This window comes from Ochotona curzoniae, unplaced genomic scaffold, assembly GCF_017591425.1.
Source record: "Ochotona curzoniae isolate NIBS_2020 unplaced genomic scaffold, NIBS_Ocur_1.0 contig_2318, whole genome shotgun sequence".
NCBI classification, from domain to species: Eukaryota; Metazoa; Chordata; class Mammalia; order Lagomorpha; family Ochotonidae; genus Ochotona; species Ochotona curzoniae.
Window position 1 is genome coordinate 12,728,388 of NW_024465419.1, and position 19,751 is coordinate 12,748,138.

Genomic DNA, 19,751 nt, shown 5'->3' on the forward strand with positions numbered 1-19,751 from the left:
TTTCTTATTTGCCTTGTTGTTTCTTTTTCTTTTATTTTCTGGGATTCATGTTTTTTCTTTTTTAATTTTATTTTTGATGATTTCTACATAGTTGTATAGGATTGGAAGGATCCAGGGTGAGGGAAAAGTGGCAGAGACACTTGTTTTCACGTTTTCCTTACCTTCTACCCGTATCTGGGGGAAGGGGAGAGATGAGGGGAGAAGCCACACCCCGCCTCCAAATCGCCTCAGTACCTGGGGATGGGGAACAGCTGCTCGATGCCACCCCAAAATCCCCAATGTGGAACATGCTCCAGGAGTTCTGCTCAAGTGGTTTTGGTATTTCTGAAATGTTGTCAGTCTTGCAAATGTAAGGATGAGGAAATCCTTCCAAGGTCCATTGGCTGACACAGTCCACCTCAGAGTCTGTTCAGATATTTGCCGTCATGCTTGGCTGGACTTGTTGACCAATTTGTCCTGCCCTTCTTCCTCTGCTATGATACCAGGTGTCCTCTGCAGGCTTCGATGGTCTGACATATCCTCCATGTGCTTCTGGATATGCCATCCACTGCTCCATCAAAGCCACTAAGGAGGCCGTTTTGACACACGCATTCTGTTGTCAGATCAAAGTTCCTGCCACTCTCCCCATGGTTGGAATTATGAGTCCAGTGGCTTAACTGGGGGGACCCTTAAAGAAATTTCGTTTGAGGTGATCTTAGACTTATCTCTTGCATGTGCTCCTGCCTGTATAGGGCCCAGTTCATTCTGTCACCCACATCAGCCTACTTCCACACTGGTAATGGCAATTGCTAGGTCACATCTGTGTCTAACCCTATTTATTATACAGTGGATACTGCGGCCCAGCCCAACCCTGCCCTCCACACAGTGGGCACTCACATACACCATTGGGAGCTGCAGCCCAGTCAGAGCGACCCTAATAACCTGCACTTGGCTGACTCTTGTCCTGGTTTCTGTGTGCCAGCATGTGCAGTGGACTGGTCCTGTGTCTCACCTCCCAGCTCTCTCAGCTCTCGTATAGATGTCCAATTCCTAATTCATTCCATCCGAAACCACCCTCCAGCCCACACTCATGACACTGTATGCCTCTTCCTGTGTTGCCAGGCCTGTCCCCAGTCCTGGTTCTCATGTTAACTGGTGGGAGTTACAGGCCATTAAAGGGATGGCCTCAGTTTTGCTGCTGAGCCCAGTATCTAGATGTTGCACTCTCCAGATGGTTCTACATTGTAACGTGATAAGACTTGTCCCTAGTCACAGTACTTGCCACCTTGTGTATGATGATGGGTGCTGGATCCAGTCAAACATGACCCGTCTCACCTTGGTGTTTGCCAGTGGGTGCTGTAGCCTGGCCTGGCCTGATCTGCCCCCCAGTTCTAGCTCAAGCTGGTAGATGCTTGGGCTTCATGGGGTTTTTTTGTTGTTGTTGTTTTTTGAGAAACTTCCCCCCAGCAGTTTTTTGAAAACTATCCCGAAAGATTCCTTATCCATAGGTCTCAACTGACTTTTGACATTTTAGAGGCATAGCTAAAACAGGACTGTTGGAACTAACTTCTTGGACTAGAGATTTTCATTATGCCACTTAGTAATCTTTTAGCTATAGCTGCTCATATGAATTGACTTACAGTGGTGCTTCCTACACTTACTCTAATCACTTTTCTGTTCATGATTTCTTCTTCTCATACTTTTTATGAGAGTCATACAGACAGGGGATGAGCATGACAATTTCACATGCTGTTTTCCCTAATGTTAAAATTTACCCATTTACATACCTGCTTATATTCCGTTTCTTAATTGTGATCAGGCTTCAGGTTTATCTTTCTTGCTTTAGTTTTGAACATGTATATTCAATGTTGCCATTTATGAAGTCCTCAAGGCATTTGCTAAGCTTCTTGTTTCCTTGGCCTTAATAATTGTTCTTTTTTCTGTGGATATTCATTAATGAATTTAAGAAGGAGTCATTTGTGTGTGGGTAAACTATATGAATTTTACTCATAGTATATGCTGTATGTATGTTTTTTCAAAAAAAATATTTTTATTGGAAAGGCAGATGTACAGAGAGAAGTAGATACAGAAAGCTCTTCCATCTGCTGGTTCACTCCACAAGTGGCAGCAACAGGTAGAGCTAAGCTCATCTGAAGCCAGGAGCCTCTTCCAGGTCTCAGGGTCTAAAGGCTTAGGGCCATCCTCATCTGCTTTTCCAGGCCACAAGCTGGGAGCTGGATGGGAATTAGAACAGCCAGGATTACAACCGACACTCATTGGGGTCCTGGTGGGTACAAGGCGAGAATTTCTGCCACTAGACTACTTTACCAGACCCTGTATATTTACTTTTATATACCTGTGGCATGTTTTTTAGCTGAAAGATTATTAGCGGCAATAGATCTATTAATTGGCTATAAAACAAATACCTCAGTGATGTTTCTTAATGATGTTGTGGCAATATTATACTCTCTTTGTTCTAATAGATTTTATAAAAGGATTAATATATGTGCTACCCCACCAGTCTTTATCTCTTCAATATTCATTTAACAATCCCTTTGGTTCCTACTGAACTTCTGCCATGTTCTCCATCTTATTTATATGATTATTTTATTATTTTGCAAATACATTGTGATTATCTTAAGGACAATGGAAATATCCATCTTTAAAGTGTGCAATGTTGTTATACTTTTTTTAGGACTTAGCAACAGTAGTAGGAAGGGCTATTTTTCATGCTAGCTTTGTGAATATAGAGTAGCAATATATTTAGTATTAAAAATAAAATGGAAACAACTTTTTAACCATGTGAGTATTCTCATTGGCCAAAGCTGCCCTGATGGAAGGAGATTATTTCAAAATACCTGAATCCTCTTTAGAGAAATAAGCTGTAGATATCAGCTTTTATGAGTGATCATAAATACTTTTTCATGGGCCCGGAGCTGTAGCATAGTGGCCACATTCCTCACCTTTAACACACTGGGATCCCATATGGGCACCAGCTCTAATCCCATCGGCCCCGCTTTCCATCCACCTCCCTGCTTGTGGCCTGGGAAAAACAGTCATGGATGGCCCAAAGTCTTGGGTCCCGGCACTTGCATGGGAGACCCAGAAGAAGCTCCTGACTTCTGATTAGCTCAGCTCTTGCTGTTATGGCCACTTGGAGAGTGAATCAATGGGCAGAAGATCTTCCTCTCTGTCTCTCTTCCTCTCTGTATATCCAACTTTCCAATAAAAATAAACAAATCTTTAAAAATGCTTTTTCTTAATTATATAGAGTGTTTATAAAATATTTAGCTATAAAACCTTGATGCATACATGTAAAGATGTTTTTACTCTGGAGAAAGAATATAAAGATTTGTTTACTTGTTTTTTTCAGTTTCCAAGCAGTTGCCTCTGATATTTTTACTCTGGTTTCTCTTTTTGGAACATACGGGAATGTTGTAACAGAGGAAGATGGCATGCATCAAATTGGTCTTCTGTAAATTACCTCTCCTCTTTTTTTTCTTTTTTTTAAAAATGATTATTAATTTATTGAATAGAGAAAATGACAGAGAGAGCCAGATATCTTCCACCCCAGTGAGTCACTTTTCAAATGCTGGCAACACCCGATGCTGCCCCAGATTGCAGCCAGCTGCCTGGAACTTCATTGGCAGTTAGAAGGCCAAGTACTTGGGCCTTGTCTCTGCTTTCCCAGGCAGGCAGCAGGGAGCTGATCAGAAGTGGAGTGGCCAGTCTTGAGCGTGTCTTAAGGTGTCCTGACGTGGGATGCAGATATCACAGCCTCACAGTGCTGGCCTAGCTTCCCCTCAGATCCTTAATCGCTTGGTTTTAATCTATGCACTTTGCATCTTTAAAACAAATGTTAGTAAGTATGATCTGCTATCGTAGCTTTTCTTGTTTTTAGAACCTTTTGTGATTTATAGCTCTTTCCTTCTTCACTGTCATTTTAGTCATTTTAGAATGTCAATATGTATTTTTCAATCATTCATGTTTATCCATATAGGAAATCGAAACTGTCTTATGTTTTCTAGACTGCTTCAATGATACTACTGTTTTATGTTTATCTGACTTTTTAAAGCTGTTTTTGTGTGTGTGTGTGTGTGTGTAAATGATTTATTGGAGATAGACGAGAGAAGTTAACAAAACCAGAGACAAAGAGATTAAGTCAGTATTCTAGCTTTTACAGTTGTCTGGAAGAAACATGACTGATAGAGCTAGTACAGCAGATATAGATGATGTTCAGGGACAGAATCAAGAAATACATAGTAGTTTTTTCTTTTTAATTACTTGAATGTAGTCACCAGGATATTTATGAATAGTGAAAGAAAATGTGTAGAACAACCCTATAGTTCCTAGTCTGGATGCTTGTATGAACATTTTTACAGGTACATATCATGATCGAGAATAGAGAGAGAGTTATTGCTTTCATGTGCAAGTTGCTATGGATGGATTTAATTTGGTGCATGTTGTGAAGTACTTGTGGAGCATTCCGGTGCATGAATGTAATGTACTATTGCACATAGAAACATGGAACTGAAAAGGGAAATCCTTATTAGGTATACGAAGGTATATTATGGAAAACCAAGATAAAAGCTGAATCTATCCAGAATCAGTTATGCAAACTACAAAGGGGAAAAGCCAATGTTTGGTTAAGTGAGATATAAATGATAGAAGCTATAAATAAAAGAATAAATAATAGAAAACTATGAAGCAAAAGATTTGTGGAAGACAAAAGATTAGATATTTTGAGTGTAGCAGAGATGCCCAATGAAAAAACAACTAAAAGGTGCCAACAAAATATGACAATTTTAGGTCCTTGCTTTCATTTATCACAGTATTTTCTCAAGAAGGCTGTGGCTTAAGCCCTGGATAGAGAAGAGTAGTTGCAGTAAATATTGTGAGTTGTGTGTGTGTGTGTGTGTGTGTGTGTGTGTGTGTGTGTAAGGGAAAATCTGAAGTGTATGAATGTATTGTGTGTACTATATATAATGTAGATGTATATATTTATTACTTGGTTGCATGGGACATAAAGTCATGATAACAGGCAAAATGCCTTTATGATTTATTGTCTGTGTTCTGTGAAAAGCAACTGTGACTTCAAACTTTTAATACCGATCCTACTATTTCACTTTGGCGGTAATAGAGATCATACATTCCAGTTTAAAATGCCTTTTTCTTTCTATTTTTAACCTGTCCTCATAACTCCTGTGAAATTAATTTTCTCACTCTTAATAAGAGCTTTATTTAGCTAGTTATTGAAAGAGCTATAGAAAGAGTAGAGAAGCAGAGAAAGGAAAATATTTCATCTTCTGGGTCACACTCCAAATGGCTGCAAAAGCTGGATTTCTGCCAAGCCAAACTCCATTCTGGTCTCCCATGTGAGAGTCAAGGGCACAGGCACTTACTCCAACTTTTGCTGTTTTCCCAGGAGCAGTGGCCAGGGCTAGATTACAGGAACAGTAGCCAGAACTCAACTGGTACTTCCTTATGGGTTGACTGCATTGCAATGAGCTTAACTCATTATGCTCAATAGCAGCATCTGATTTTTTTTTTAATTACTTCTTGTTTATTGTAGAGTTGTAAGTTTCTATAAAAAAAAATCACATTTTTTAAAGAAAAAAATGTGTTTATGTCTTGGGAAAGGGAGATTTTACAGAGAAGGAGAGGTGGAGAGAAATATCTTCCATCTGCTGGTTTACTCCTTAAATGACCCCAGTGGCTGGAGCTGAACCAAGCCAAAGCCAAGAGCCAGTAGCCTCTTCCAGGCCTCTCTTTTGGGTGCTAGGTCCCAAGGCTATGGTCTATCCTTCTTTGTTTTCCTAATCCACAAACACGGAGCAGGATGAGAAGCAGAGCAGCTGGGATACAAGCTGGTACCCTGGGATTCTGGCACTTCCAGGTTGAGAAATAGCCAGTTGAACCATTGTGCCTGTCTGAAAATCAAAATTCTCTAAAGCCAGATTTTAGACTTATCGTGGGATGAACGTCAAATAATAGTAAGGTTGTATATTTTGATATTATTTAATGGAAATGTTTTGTTATTCTCTAACTCCCTAAACAGTAAATATAGTTCACATTTGAATTGTGTTACAAATTATTCAGGATTATCACACTGAATACAATCACAGTAAATGCAATAAAATAGGACCAGTTTTTTCTGTCTTAAATCTTTCTGAAACATCTAGAAGAGACAGAAAGTTGATTATAATAAACAGAAAGTAATCTATATCTTTGTGAATGAGGAAGTTATTGTCCAGTATTCTAAAAATTTCTGTATATTTAAAATTTCCTAAAAAAATCAATTTGTTTCTAATTGAAAAATTAATTTTTAAAGACTCATTTGAAAGTAGAATTAGAAGAAGTGAGTGAGGGTAAGGAAGAGAGAGAGAACCAGAGAGAGGGTAGATAGAGGTAGGGATTCACTTCCCAAGTGACTGCAACAGCCACAGCTGGGCCAGAATGCAGTCAGCAGCTGGAACTCCATCCGGGGCTCCCACATAGGTAGCAGGGACCCAAGGGCTTAGGCCCTACTCTACTGTACCAAGCACATTGGTAAGGAGACTTGTCAAAAGTATAGGTAGCTCGACTCCAACTGGTGGCCATAAGGAAGCTGGCATTGCACATGAAAGCTTAACCTGAAGATCTACAAAACCAGCCTCATCCAGAATGTTTTCTTGTTTTATGTATTTTTTAGCTTGCTTCCTTTACCTTGAGTATCTCCATTTGTTGAAAATGTCTGTTGAGGATCTACCATGCACCAGATTCAGAGAATCCTAATTTGAGCAAGAAAATATGGGTCCTGCTGTCTGATGTTTTGCCAGCTTTCAAGGAATTGCAAAATAAATCATTGAATTGAAGGCCTGGAGCACTAGCCTAGAGGCAAAAGTCCATGCCTTCCATTGCTGGGATCCCATATGGGTGTTGGTTAGTATCCTGACTGCCCTACTACCCATCCAGCTCCCTGCTTGTGGTCTGGGAAAGCAGTGGAGGATGGCCCAAAACCTTAGCATCCTGCATCTTCAGGGAGACCCAGAAGAAGCTCCTAGCTCCTTACTTTTGTTTGGCTCAGCATTGGCCATTGTGGCCACTTGGAAAATAAACTGGTGGACAGAAGATCTTTCTCTCTGTCTTTCCTTCTCTTTGTAAATCTGATTATTCAATAAAGATAAATAAATTTCAAAAAAATTGTATTGAATCCTTTTCATTGCTGTGTATTTGGAATCTTATTGGAAGGATTACAGGTCTTAAAATGAGATATGCTGTCAATAAGAGACGTTATAGTTACTAATGTCTGAATGGTTTCTCCAAAACCCATGGCCTGCTTTCCAGTCTTTGCTAATTTTTGGTTATATTATTTCCTTAAACTCTCTGCTCCCCAGTTACTGGGACTTTGCCTGCATCCTTAATCCTTCAGTAGACATGCAACCCTTGATTTCTTTTTATTCACTGAGAATCTGATTGTACAACAGCATTAAAAAATATAGCCGAGTTTTCTGATGTTCTTATGTAGGAAAAAAAGGAGTACTGGCAGACCCTGTAACAAATACCTTTTTTGTTAAATTTTTATTTTATGGTACAAATACCTTTTGAAGTGGCTTTTAGACTATACATTATTTACTTCAATCAAAGAAAACATGTGATGTTTGTCTTTTTGGATCTGCTTATTAAATAAAAACTTTAAGAATAAAACTGACATCTTGAAGTTTATTGTTTATAATCCTATTTAGTGGTCTTTATATGTTTTACTTAATGAACTCTATATTTAGTGGAGCATTAAGCCTATGATCATAATGAAAATTTAGCTGTGGTATCTCAAAATTGAAATTACAAAGAAGACAGGATGTAGATATTGTATTCTTAGAATTGATTGTAAGATATTTAATGTGAAATAAAAATAAAGTGGGGAACCTAAACAACAGTCTTCGTGAGACAAAAAAAAAGGGGGAAATCCAAGATAGAAGCTGGAAGACAAATCTTTGGAAATGACCAGACGCTACCCCACAAAACAAAAGTGAACAGTAGGAAGAAGAATGTGAAAAACAGAAATCATTTTCATAAAAACAGTCATGCACGTATTAGAAATTCCTGAAGATGTGGCTAAACAAGAATGGACGAGAACATCTATTCAGTGATAAAACAGCTGAAAACATCCCTCTTTGAAGAAAGATAGGGATATCCAAGTACAGCAGTCGTATAGAATCCCTAATAGGCATGATCAGAAACCCCCTTTATTAAAAAAAAATTAAGATTGACTTATTTTTATTGAAAGGCAGATATACAGAGAAGGGGAGAGACAGAGTAGAAGATCTTTTGTCCATTGATTCACTCCCTAAGCGGCTGCAGCAGCCAGTGCTAAGCCAAGTCAAAGCCAGAAGCCAGGAGCTTCTTCTGGGTCTCCCACGCAGGTGCAGGGTCCCAAGTCTTTGAGCCATGCTCCACTGCCTTCCCAGGCTACAAGCAGAGAGTTGGAAGGGAAACAGGGATACAGGGATTAGAGCTGATGCCCATATGGGATCCTGGCACATTCAAGATGTGGACTTTAGCCAGTAGGCTACTGTGCCAAGCCCTCAGAAACCATCTTTACAATGAAACATTATACTCAAACTTTAAAGAAGTAGACCTAAAGAAAGGTTTCTATAATAATCATGAGAGAAACACCAGATTGCTTTCAGAGATTCATGTCCTGCCTGCTCTACTTCCCATCTGTATCTCCACTTATGATCTGGGAAAGCATTGGAGGATGGCCAAATCCTTGGGATCCTGTGCACACATGGGAGAATCAGAAGATCCTGGCTGCCAGCTTTGCATTAGCTCATCCGCAGCCATTGCGGCCATTTGGGGAGTTTACCAGTGGGTGAAGATCTCTCAGTCTCACCTTCTCTCTGTAAATCTGAGTTGCAAATAAAAATTAATAATCTTATCTTTAAAAAGACACTTCTTTCAATCCAGAATAGAACTCTAATTTGTCAATCAGGAGAAAGATTTTCCGTAGCAGGTAAAAAATAAAAGAATTCATTACCACTTACCTAACCTTACAAATGATTATCAAGGATGTGCTACGCGTAGGAAAAGATAATCATCATCATGAAAGAATGTGAAGGCAGAAAAATTTCCTAGTAGTAGTACAAAGGCATGTGGAATGGGTAAAAATATAAGACTCATCTGTTGCATACAAGAAACACACCTCACCAACGAATGTAAACACACACTAAAAGTGACTGGATAGCAAAAGATTTCCCATGCTAAAGGAAAGTAAAAAATAAGCAAGTGTAGTCTTCCTGTTGTCAGACAAAGTAGACTTTAAGGCAAAAACTGTTTAGAGTCAAAGAAGGGCTTTATGTAATGATTAAGAAATCAATTCATTCAACAGGAAGATGTGACTATGGTAAATGTATATGCACCCAAATCCAGGACACCTGTTTACAACAAATATTAATGAATCTAAAGGGAAAGAATGACAGCAATGCAATAATAATGAGGGACTTAAACACCTCACTTTTATCAGTGACAAATCAACTAGATTTTTAAAAATCAATACAGAAACAGCAGTTAGTCTAGCTGGGAACCGTATGGACCTAATCGCTGTCTCCAAAACTTTTCATCCTGTACCTGGAAAATTCACATTCTTCTCATCAGTGCATGGAACTTTTTCTAGCAGACCATATGGCTAGATCATAGGGAAATTCTAAAGAAATTAAAAAGTAATAATAAAATTGAACCATGTATGTTTCTGACATTGTAATGAAGCTGAAAGTAAAATTTTTAAAAATTGTGAAAAATTTGAAAACCATGGATACTGAACAACATGCTTCTACCAGGGTGAATAGAACAGGAGGCATATCTTGTTTATTATTCTGTTCATATCATTTAATAAAACACATGTCATGTGAGAGTAGTTCAAATCTATACTTGTATACAGTGTACAGTTTTCAAATTCAGAGGACGTAGTTTTGGTTACTACAAAGAGAAAAGAACTTGGGCAAGGTCAACTCTGACTTACCCTACCCTATTGAAAATGAATTGGTTGGACGAGAAGCATCATAGAATGAATGGAATGAAGAAGAATAATTCTCATGGATTTGAGGTTTCTCCTATAGAGTATTTAAATATAGTGTAACAGATTCTTTAAATATATCATCTGAATTCAATTGCCATGGAGAAGAAGAGATGACCTTTTAATATAGCCACTAATATAGCCACTTCCAATTGGTGTGGGGTGTTTGGGTCAGAAAAGTCCCCATCATGAATTTCATTAAGGGCGCAGTTAGAAGGAGCTAACACCTCTGAGCAGATGGGCTTTTGTACGTTGTGCCTACCAGAGGTTTGTTTCTTCTTCTTTGAAGGTGTTCACTATTGCTTTAATAAAATATTTTGACAGAAGTGGAATATTGAGATCATTTGTAAATTATAACTTTGCTGTTGTTGGATTTAGTGAGTTACAGTGTAAACTGAGGTGAAACTCTTGAGCATCTATGAAAGACAAGGAAGGTTTTTCTCACATAATTCTTATTTGCCTTTGCGGTTTATATGTATTGTTTGTTCTTGCAATGATTTTCTTTCTAGTTGTACTCAGCAAGTCTGACCTTAATCATTAAGGCACAAAAAAAGTTCATGGAAAAACTTGTGTTGTATGTACTGATCGAATCATGGCAATCCACATTTGGACCTTTGTGAATACTTTATGATTACAGTGCTGAGGTTTTGCTCTTTCACTCACTAAGGAAACCAGTATTGAGCTCTTGTTAACTATAACCAGCCTACTATGCTGTGCAATTCCTGGGATTTATCCGTCCAACTCTGATTTGGTATTAGTTATCCCACTGTCCTTTATCCCCCCCCCCAAGTTTCCTAGTTTAGTAATTAATCTTCTATGTACATATTGCCTTTATTCCATATGCTTTTATTTCTATGTAAGGAATAATGAACACTATTTGTCTTTATGTTTCTTATTTTAAAAGGCATAATATCTTTCAATTCATCCATTTTGCTAAAAATGGCAACATCTTATGGTTGAATAATATTCAATTGTGTGTATGTATTATGTTTTCTTTGTTAGTCCTCTGATACAGAATTTGGTTGACTCTATGTCTTGGCAATTCTAAATAGTGCTGCAGTGAACATGGTGATTGCGGGCTTCTCTTTGACAGAGTGATTTCATATTCTTTTGGCTATATATATAGTTGTGGGAATGTTGGATCAAGTGGCAGTTCTTCAAGAATCTCCATATTGTTCTGCCTGGTGTACCTATATACATTCCTACCAGTAACAAAGAAGAGTTTCCCATTCTCTACATCCTTCCCAGCATATGTTCCTTTTTTGTAAATTAGCCATTCTTAATGAAATAAAGGTAGGGCCTACGCTGTGGTTTATATGTTAAAACCAACTGAAACCACTGGCATCTCATTTGGATGTTGGTATAAATTGATTGTTCCACTTCTGATCCAGCACCTTTCTCATGTCCTGGGAGAAGCAATTTGCTGATGATGGTCCAAGTGGTTGGCCCCAACCACCATTATGAAAGACCCAGATTAAGCTCTTGGATTCAGCCTAGCCCAGTGCTGGCCACTGTAGCTATTTGTGGAGTGAAGTATGGAATAGAAAAATTTTCTGTGTCTCTTTCCCTTTCTAAAATCCTCAAAATAAGCAAATGCATCTTTTAAAAATAATAGGAAATAAATAAGGTGGTTCTTAATTTGTTTTCCCTGATGTCTAATGTCACCCAACATTTTTAAATATGTCTATGCATCCTTTGTGATTTTTTTATGAGTTCTGTTCATTCTCTCTCTCTCCCCGCTAGATTCTTTACTTGATGTGCAGCATTTCTATTTTTTTGTTGTTGTTGTTACATGTTTTCAGTATTAACCTTTTGTCAGATGAAAAGTTTGCAGATATTTTCGGCCACTCTTACAGTTCTCTCTTGACACTGTTGACTATTCTACAGAAGCTTCTCCTTTGGCTGTAATCTGTCTGCCTTTTATTTTTGATGCCTTTGTGTTTGGAGTCTTATTGAAGATATTGTTGCCTGATACAGTCCTGTGAAACTGTAGTCTTCCTATTTTTGTTGTTGTTATTGTTATGGTTACTGCTGTTGAATGTTTTGGTTAGTTTCAAATTAAGGCCGTTGGTATAGAGTTAGTTAAAAAATTTTTTTTCAAAGACTGATGAAGAGGGGGAATGTAGGATGCCAGTGTAGCTGAAGTGTGATTATCTTCTTGGAGTTATATTTATGGAATGCATAAAACCTGTTCTTTTTATATTTATAGAATGTTTTAAGAAATATGCACATATTTAAATGTGTAATTCTCCATACAAAATACAATCTGAAAAAATATATACTGCTATCAGCTGAATTTTCAGTCTTGCCTGAGGTTGCCTTGACGGTCCAGACCAGATCATCTTCTGGTCCTTACATAGTCCCTGTGCAGTATGTAACCACCCCCGGCACTCCTGAAGCATTTCACTTTCACTTTCTTCTAGAAATTTCTGGTCTTACATTTAGTTACTTGATTCCTACTGAGTTTATTTCTATGCATATGAGAAGGAGCAATCTACTTTAATTTTTATACTTATATTAAATTTTATAACACTTTTTTCCTTTTCCTTTGTAAGGTAACATTTTTAATTTACATTTTAGTCAGGGGCTGGTTGAATTACTAAATAAGAGTTCAGCAAATACAAACGAGAAAGACCTTAAGTGGAGCTAGAAAATAGGCAGTAAACAAAATCAGAAAATTTTCAAATTCACTTAAAAACTAACTTTTAGAATTCTTACAGATCATTGAAACTGCAGTAGTATATAAATCTTTTTTTTGAGATTTGTTTTATTTATTTGGAAGGCGGAGTTAAAAGGGAATAGAGACAAAAGTTTTCTCTTCGCTGCTTCATTCCCTAGATGGCCACAGTGGAACCAGGAACTTGATTTCTTTCATCTGAGCAGAAGGGCCCAAGGACTTGGTCCATCCTGTACTCTTTCCCAAGTACGTTAGCACTGAACAGGATTCAAAATTTTGCAGCAGGTTCTCAAACTGTTGCCCATAAGGGATGCCTGCAGTGCAGTCAGTGGCTTAATGCACTAAGCCACAATGTGTATAATTCTTGTTTGACAAAGATGCAAAACTGTGTTTGGTGAAACATATTTGCAGCACGTCTGATTGCCACACCATTCATCAAGAGACTCTTTCCCTGTTGCATGTTCATGCCACATGTGTTACAAGTCAACTGGCTTATTTTCTACATGGATTAATTTTTGGTTCTGTTCTGTTCTATTGATCTATATGTCAGTTTGTATACTAATGCCATGCTATTGCAGTTACTCTACCTTTATAGTATGATTTGCCTTGAAGGTTGATATTTTAAAATCTCTAACTATGTGTCTGTACATATGTATTATTTTTGCTCAGCATCTTTCTAATTCTGGACCATGTTCTGCATCAATTTTAGGATTGCTTTTCTGGTTTTGTGAGTTCTATGTTGTATGTATTTTGGTTGGGATTGAGTTCAACATGTTAATCATTTTTGGATAGCTAATTATTTTTCCTCTAAGCCATAAGCATGAAATGCTTAACATTTTTTGTGTTCTCTGTGATTCTTAGTTCTTTATAATTTTTGTTGTAAAATTTTTTCATTTCATTTCTTTTAATTGTAAAATTTACATATGCTATATTTTAATTAAAATATTGCTTAGGCCTGACTGATTTGAAGAATATACAATCAGCATATTGAAATGCAGCCTGAATCTTACCACTGGAGAGTCTGATCGAGTAGACCTGCAATAAACCTCTCGTTTTAAGCAGCACACCCTTTAATTCTGGTCCAGCTCACCATTGTAAATTGTTTATTCTTTTCTCCAGTTATTGCACAGGCAGATTTATAGTCATCTGTAATTCACACAATAGTTATTGCATGTTATAATTGAATCCATTTTCTCTTGTCTCCAAAGTATAGTACCTATATGTCCTACAGTTACGTAGTACCACCAGTTAAAGAAGAGAAGTTAGATCTTCTTTTTACGGTTTTATCCTTTTCTTTAATTTCTATTCATAAGTATAATGTACATAATTGGTAATGTAGTTTTTTATAAGTATGAACAGTTTAAAAAGTGACTTAAGTGGCATGTGATTTGCTGAGCAGTTTAGTTTGTGGTATACCGAATTAACTTTTAAATATATTGTATTGAGTAGGTTGTATTTGTAGCATAAAAGTAGACAGTTTACTACAAACTATTTTGTGCTTGTTCTTCCCAATTCTTTTATCAGGTGATGCTTTTCCTTGGACCATCAACCTGCACCATTTTAGCATATATACCCTCCTTGGAAAGCAAGTGACACTTTCTTTAGTGGAACCTATGGGGTGCACCTCTACCCTTGCTGTCACCTCTCAGAAACTCCTGGCTACGGGACCTGACGCTAGACATTCATTTGTTGTCTGTCTGCATGTTGACCTAGAGTCATTGGAGATTAAATGCTCTAATCCCCAGGTTGGTACATTTGATTTATGAAAGGAAATTTAAAGAAATGTAATTGTAAAAAGAATCGTTTTCCATTTTGCTGAAAGAGTTCTATTAAGTATCTTAGCATTTTTTAAAAACTGGGCTGTCAAGTTCAGGGTGGTTAGATTAATAATTACTTTGAGGCTATCAAGTTTTGTAATTTAATCTCATTTGAAAGTGACATAGTGGCAGCATAAATACATCTTTTGGTTGAAGAAATGAAATCAGTTGCAGATGTAGTGCTTTTAAATACTAAACAACTATTTTACTTCCTGACTAAAAGAGTATATTGAAGTGATCATTTTAAGTTTTAATCAGGCTTCTTAGCACTGCCTTAATCATCATGCAAGGCTTTTCAAAAGAAAATAGCACTTTTTAATGCTTTGTTGACTTTAGAAATCTCATTTGTCCTAGGTGCATTGCATTGTGGTATTCAGTTTTGCATTTTGTCAATTTATATCACCCGGATTTACACAAATTAATACTTGCCTACATTTTTCGAAGTACGCTCAAATGTCGTTGCATATTGTGCAGAGCTTCCTTACTGATGATCGTCCTCTCCCTTCTGCTTTTCTCCTGCCTTCTCCTATCACATATTATGGAGTTTGGCTTAAGTTTTATGTAGATAAATAATATAAATAACATGTTATTATATATGGCTTAAGTTACTATGTATTATATCCAGCATATTATATACTATATATTATGTCATATTCCATATATTATAAGCTGTATAATACATTACTATATCATGTATTACTACATTATATATAATATATATATTATATGATATAATAGGATATAATAAAACAACATGTTATTATATATATGGTGCAATATATCCTGGATTATAATAGGATATATTATACATATATATGGTATATTATAATATAGGATATAATAACATGTTATATATGGTGTATATGTGTGTATATGTATATATGTATGCATTTGTATAGTTTCACAAGATTTGGCCTCCTAATATTTTGATGCATACCCTATTATAAAATATCCATAATCAGAATTATAACAAGACAATACCAAAATGTTAAGATCTCTTCCTCTATTGAACTTTTTAAACTATGCATGACAAACACTCTTGAATGATACTAAATATTATAATGTAATGGTCACTTACCATTCTTTTATGACCAGTAGTAATGTACTCATAGAAGAGAAAAATTGTTCATAAACATTTTTCCAAGAGGAAATGAAACTGTTATGGCTTGAATTGTGCCTCTGCAAAAAGATACATTGAACTCTTTTACCCACTTGTACCACAGAAAGAGGTCTTGTTTGGTAATAGGTTTGTTATGCAGATAATCAAGTTAAAATGAGGTCTTTAGGGTGAACCATAATCCCATGTAACTGCTATCCTGACAAGAAGGGAAACCTGACACATCCAAAAGATGATGTGAAGACACATTTGGCAAGTATCATGTGGTCATGGAAGCAGAGATTGAATTGATGATGAATTCTGATTGTGGCTCATAAAGGAAGTAAGGAATAATTCTGCTTGGTCGCAGAGGATATGGTTTTCATAATACTTTGGGAATTCTGGCCTTTAGATATCTGAGGCAATAAATTTCTGTCATTGTAAGCCACCATTTAAAATACTTTGTTGTAAAGTTTAAAGAAATGAGCAAATTCAACTTTGTTAGATCTTTTATCATAGAAATTGTTTAAAAAGCAATTCATAAGAAAATAAGCAAAAATCATGCAATCAACTAAGTAATTGTTTAATCATTCAAAGCAGCCAAGCTTATATCAGAACCCAATACAGAGCCTTACATCAGAACCCAATACAGAGCAGCTAAAGTACTCACCTTGCATGCTCTGAGATCCCAAAAGGGTGCTGGTTCTAATCCCTGCAGCCCCGTTTCCCATCCAGGTCCCTGCTTGTGGCCTGGGAAAGCAGTAGAGGACGGCCCAAGTCTTGGGACCTTGCACTCATGTGGGAGACCCAAAAGAGGCTCCTGGCTTCAAATGGGCTCAGTTCTGGCTGTTACGGCCATTTGGGGAGCCGAATGGATGGAAGATCTTCCTCTCTGTCTCTTCTCTTCTCTATGTATCTCACTTTCCAATGAAAATAAATAAATCTTAAAAGAACCCAATACAAATAATTGTACGGGCAAGAAACAGACACCCAATTTGTTTGCACATTGTACACTCTCAGCTATCCAATCAGTAATAGCTATATTCTGTCTAGCAGTGAACAACTTTAGCCAGGCAAACAGGTATTCCCAATTTCATGTACAGAAACCAATTTGGGACACTCAGCTTACTTTCAGAGCTGAAAAGGACAAGATCTCATCCTGGAGTGGGAGAGTCATGTACGTGACTGATGGGAATGTAAAAATGATACATGAATTTTGGTAACAGCTTGACGATTTCTAAAAAACCTCACCATCTACTGCAGCTTGTTTCCTCCAAAAAGCAAAAGTGTATTGCTCTCAACAATTTTTTATACAGATGGCTGTAGTAGCTTTTCTATATACCAAAAGGTGAGTACTCACCCCGAGTGTTTGTTATTAGGTAAAATAGTAAAAAATAAGAATGGCCTGTTCATACAGTGTCATATTTGTCAACCATATTATCATTATTATTGATGATTATCACAATCATGGTGACTTAAAGAAGCCAAGCAAGAAGCACTTACTGCATAATTCAATTTATATAAAATGATAGTATGCAAGCTGCTGTATAGTAACAGGATGCAAGAAGATTCGTAGTACGGGCCCAGCATGGTAGCCTAGCAGCTAAAGTCCTTGTCTTGAATGTGATCCTATATGGGTTCTGGTTCTAATCCCGGCAGCTCCACTTCCCATCCAGCTCCCTGCTTGTGGCCTGGGAAAGCAGTTGAGGACGGCTCAAAGCCTTGGGACCCTGCACCCGCTTGTGAGACCTGGATGAGTTTCCTGGCTCCTGGCTGTGGATCGGCGCAGCACTGGCCATTTTGGTTCACTTGGGGAGTGAATCATTGAACGAAGATCTTCCTCTCTGTCTCTCCTCCTCTCTGTATATTGGACTTTACAATAAAAATAAATAAATCTTAAAAAAAAAAAAAAGCATCGTAGTTGTAACTAAATTGCAGAGACCTGAATGGAATTCCTGACTCTTAGCATGAGTCTGGCCTAATGGCCTAACACAGTGTGTGGCGGGCATTTGGGAAGCTAGTAACTAATAAAGATTTCACTCATCCTCTCTCTCTCTCTGTAGCTCTTCATTTGAATGTAATTAAAATGTGTGTTTGTGTTTGTGTAAGAAAAAGACCAAGATGAAATATTACAAGAACAACTTTGGAGACAGTAGATTTTCCTTTTGTACTCAGTTTTTATTTATACGTAATTCAGTCTCAATATAAAGCCGTGAGGAGGAGGAGGAATGTGGAGGGTGGCAGGGAAAATCCCTGAGCCTATCGAACTATATCATGAAAAATACAATTCTAAAAATTCAAACTATCTGATCTATTATTTACTCCAGTTATTTATTTATTTAGCTATTTATTCAGCCATTATTTACTTCAGTTACTCAAATAGTCTGAACAGATTAACAGTTTTGAACACATGGTGATTTCTTTCTTAGACTCCACTGTTCATGATCTTTGGATTTTTTTGTTAGACTCAATACTTTTGTAATTCTTTTGATGTCAAATGTGTTGGTATGACAATGTATGTTTAAGTACTCACCTTTTTTTTTTTTTCGTTAGAACTAAACCCAGCTTGTCTTGTTAACTGTAAAGCATTACTTTGGTCTTAATCTTTCCTATCTCTGTCTGTTCATTCCCTTTTAACTTCCTCATCTGGCTGCTTGGAGGGGCACTCCTTAGTCCAACTCCCTGCCTTCCAAAAGTAGCAGGGTTGTTCAGGAAGTCCGAGAGAGATATTTATCATTCTGTGCTGTAAATTCTAAAGTGTTCTGTGAATCTCTTATTGTTAGTTTGGGTTGACCCTGTTTAAAATGTAAACCTCTCTTCACAAATTGGTGTAAATTTCCCTAGTGGGATGTTAACATTTTTGAAGAGAGGTGAAACCACAAAATGACACTGGAAAGCCAGTGTGTTCTGAAAGATTTGATGAGGGGTTTGTACTCTTGAATATTCTCATGTGACAGATCAGCCTCAACTTTAATGATAAGACTTGAGAGCACCTCGTGCAAAAAGCTTATGTTTCCAAAGTGCTCTGTATTCTGTCAAAATTCCATACGATAACTTGATTTTTGGTTCCCAAATGAATTCAGCATATACTTAACTGAGTTCTACATGTAACACCTGAGGGAAACAAGGATGAATAAAACCAACAAACAAAGAAAACCATGTCTGTCTGTAATGTAAACCAACTGCTGAAAAGCATCTATAAATGGCAATTCTTGAAAATATCACACAAAAATGCTGAATGACCCTTGGCAAATGAACCTGGACTTGATCAGTATCTTCTCATAAGACTGTATAGAGATCAGAAAAGTCACGTCTTCTCGTTGTAAAGAAAACTAACTCAAATTTAAAATCAAGCAAAAATGACTTGTTTTCCTCTTCATCTCTACAAATTTCAGACCGCTTGTTGGAAGAACAGGACTTGTTTCAGATGATTCTGTAGGCTTCCTTGTGAGCGTCTTGGTAGCATCCTGTCTGTATAAAACTGAAAACTCTTTAGCTATAGACACACCGAAGAGTGAAAGTTGGGGGATTGTTTTTAACAATGTTTGTGGCGCTTCCATCCTACAGTTACAGTAAAACATGTTAGCATGAACTATACCTACTTAAGTTGTTTGTTTGCTATAATATTTCAGTATAAACTGAATAATGAAAGTTGAACATTTATCCTCAAAATTTTTTCCCTTGTTTCTTTTGAAATTTAGAAAAATGCATTCTTTAATTCTCTGAATTAAAATATTTAAGGTTTATTTTATTACACTTTAGTAAATGTTAAACCGTTAAGGTAATGTTTTTGTTGGCATTCATGTAGTTTTTAATAATATCTATTTTAAAATGTAATGGTTTAGGGGTTAAAGGAATCATAAGTACTGATAATAAAAATATCATCATTTTTAAGTATGTAAGCTTTAAGCCCTTAAAAGTATATGCAATCTGTTTCCTTTGGCTTACACTATTTTATTTGTCAGTTCTAATTGTTTAAGAAAAAGCAAGATAACCTTCAGACATTTGGTTTATAGAGAGAAGTTTCTTCATAATTTTGAATTGCAAACTGGAACTAAAATTAAGTAATTGTTGTTATCTAGCCATTTGATTATTTTTAAGCAAGATTAGCTGGATTCTCTAAGATTTGAG

The 19,751-nt window shown here is 36.9% G+C and overlaps 1 protein-coding gene across 4 annotated transcripts in view; it reads left to right on the top strand.

Moving 5' to 3' along the window:
• Positions 1-19,751, top strand: part of VPS13B (vacuolar protein sorting 13 homolog B) — a 595,475-nt gene that overhangs the window by 258,470 nt on the left and 317,254 nt on the right. For all 4 annotated transcript variants that reach the window (XM_040972638.1, XM_040972637.1, XM_040972639.1 and 1 more), the window contains exon 24: positions 14,232-14,452. In XM_040972638.1, coding sequence (XP_040828572.1) covers positions 14,232-14,452 — 221 coding nt within the window. The remainder of the gene's footprint in view (positions 1-14,231; positions 14,453-19,751) is intronic.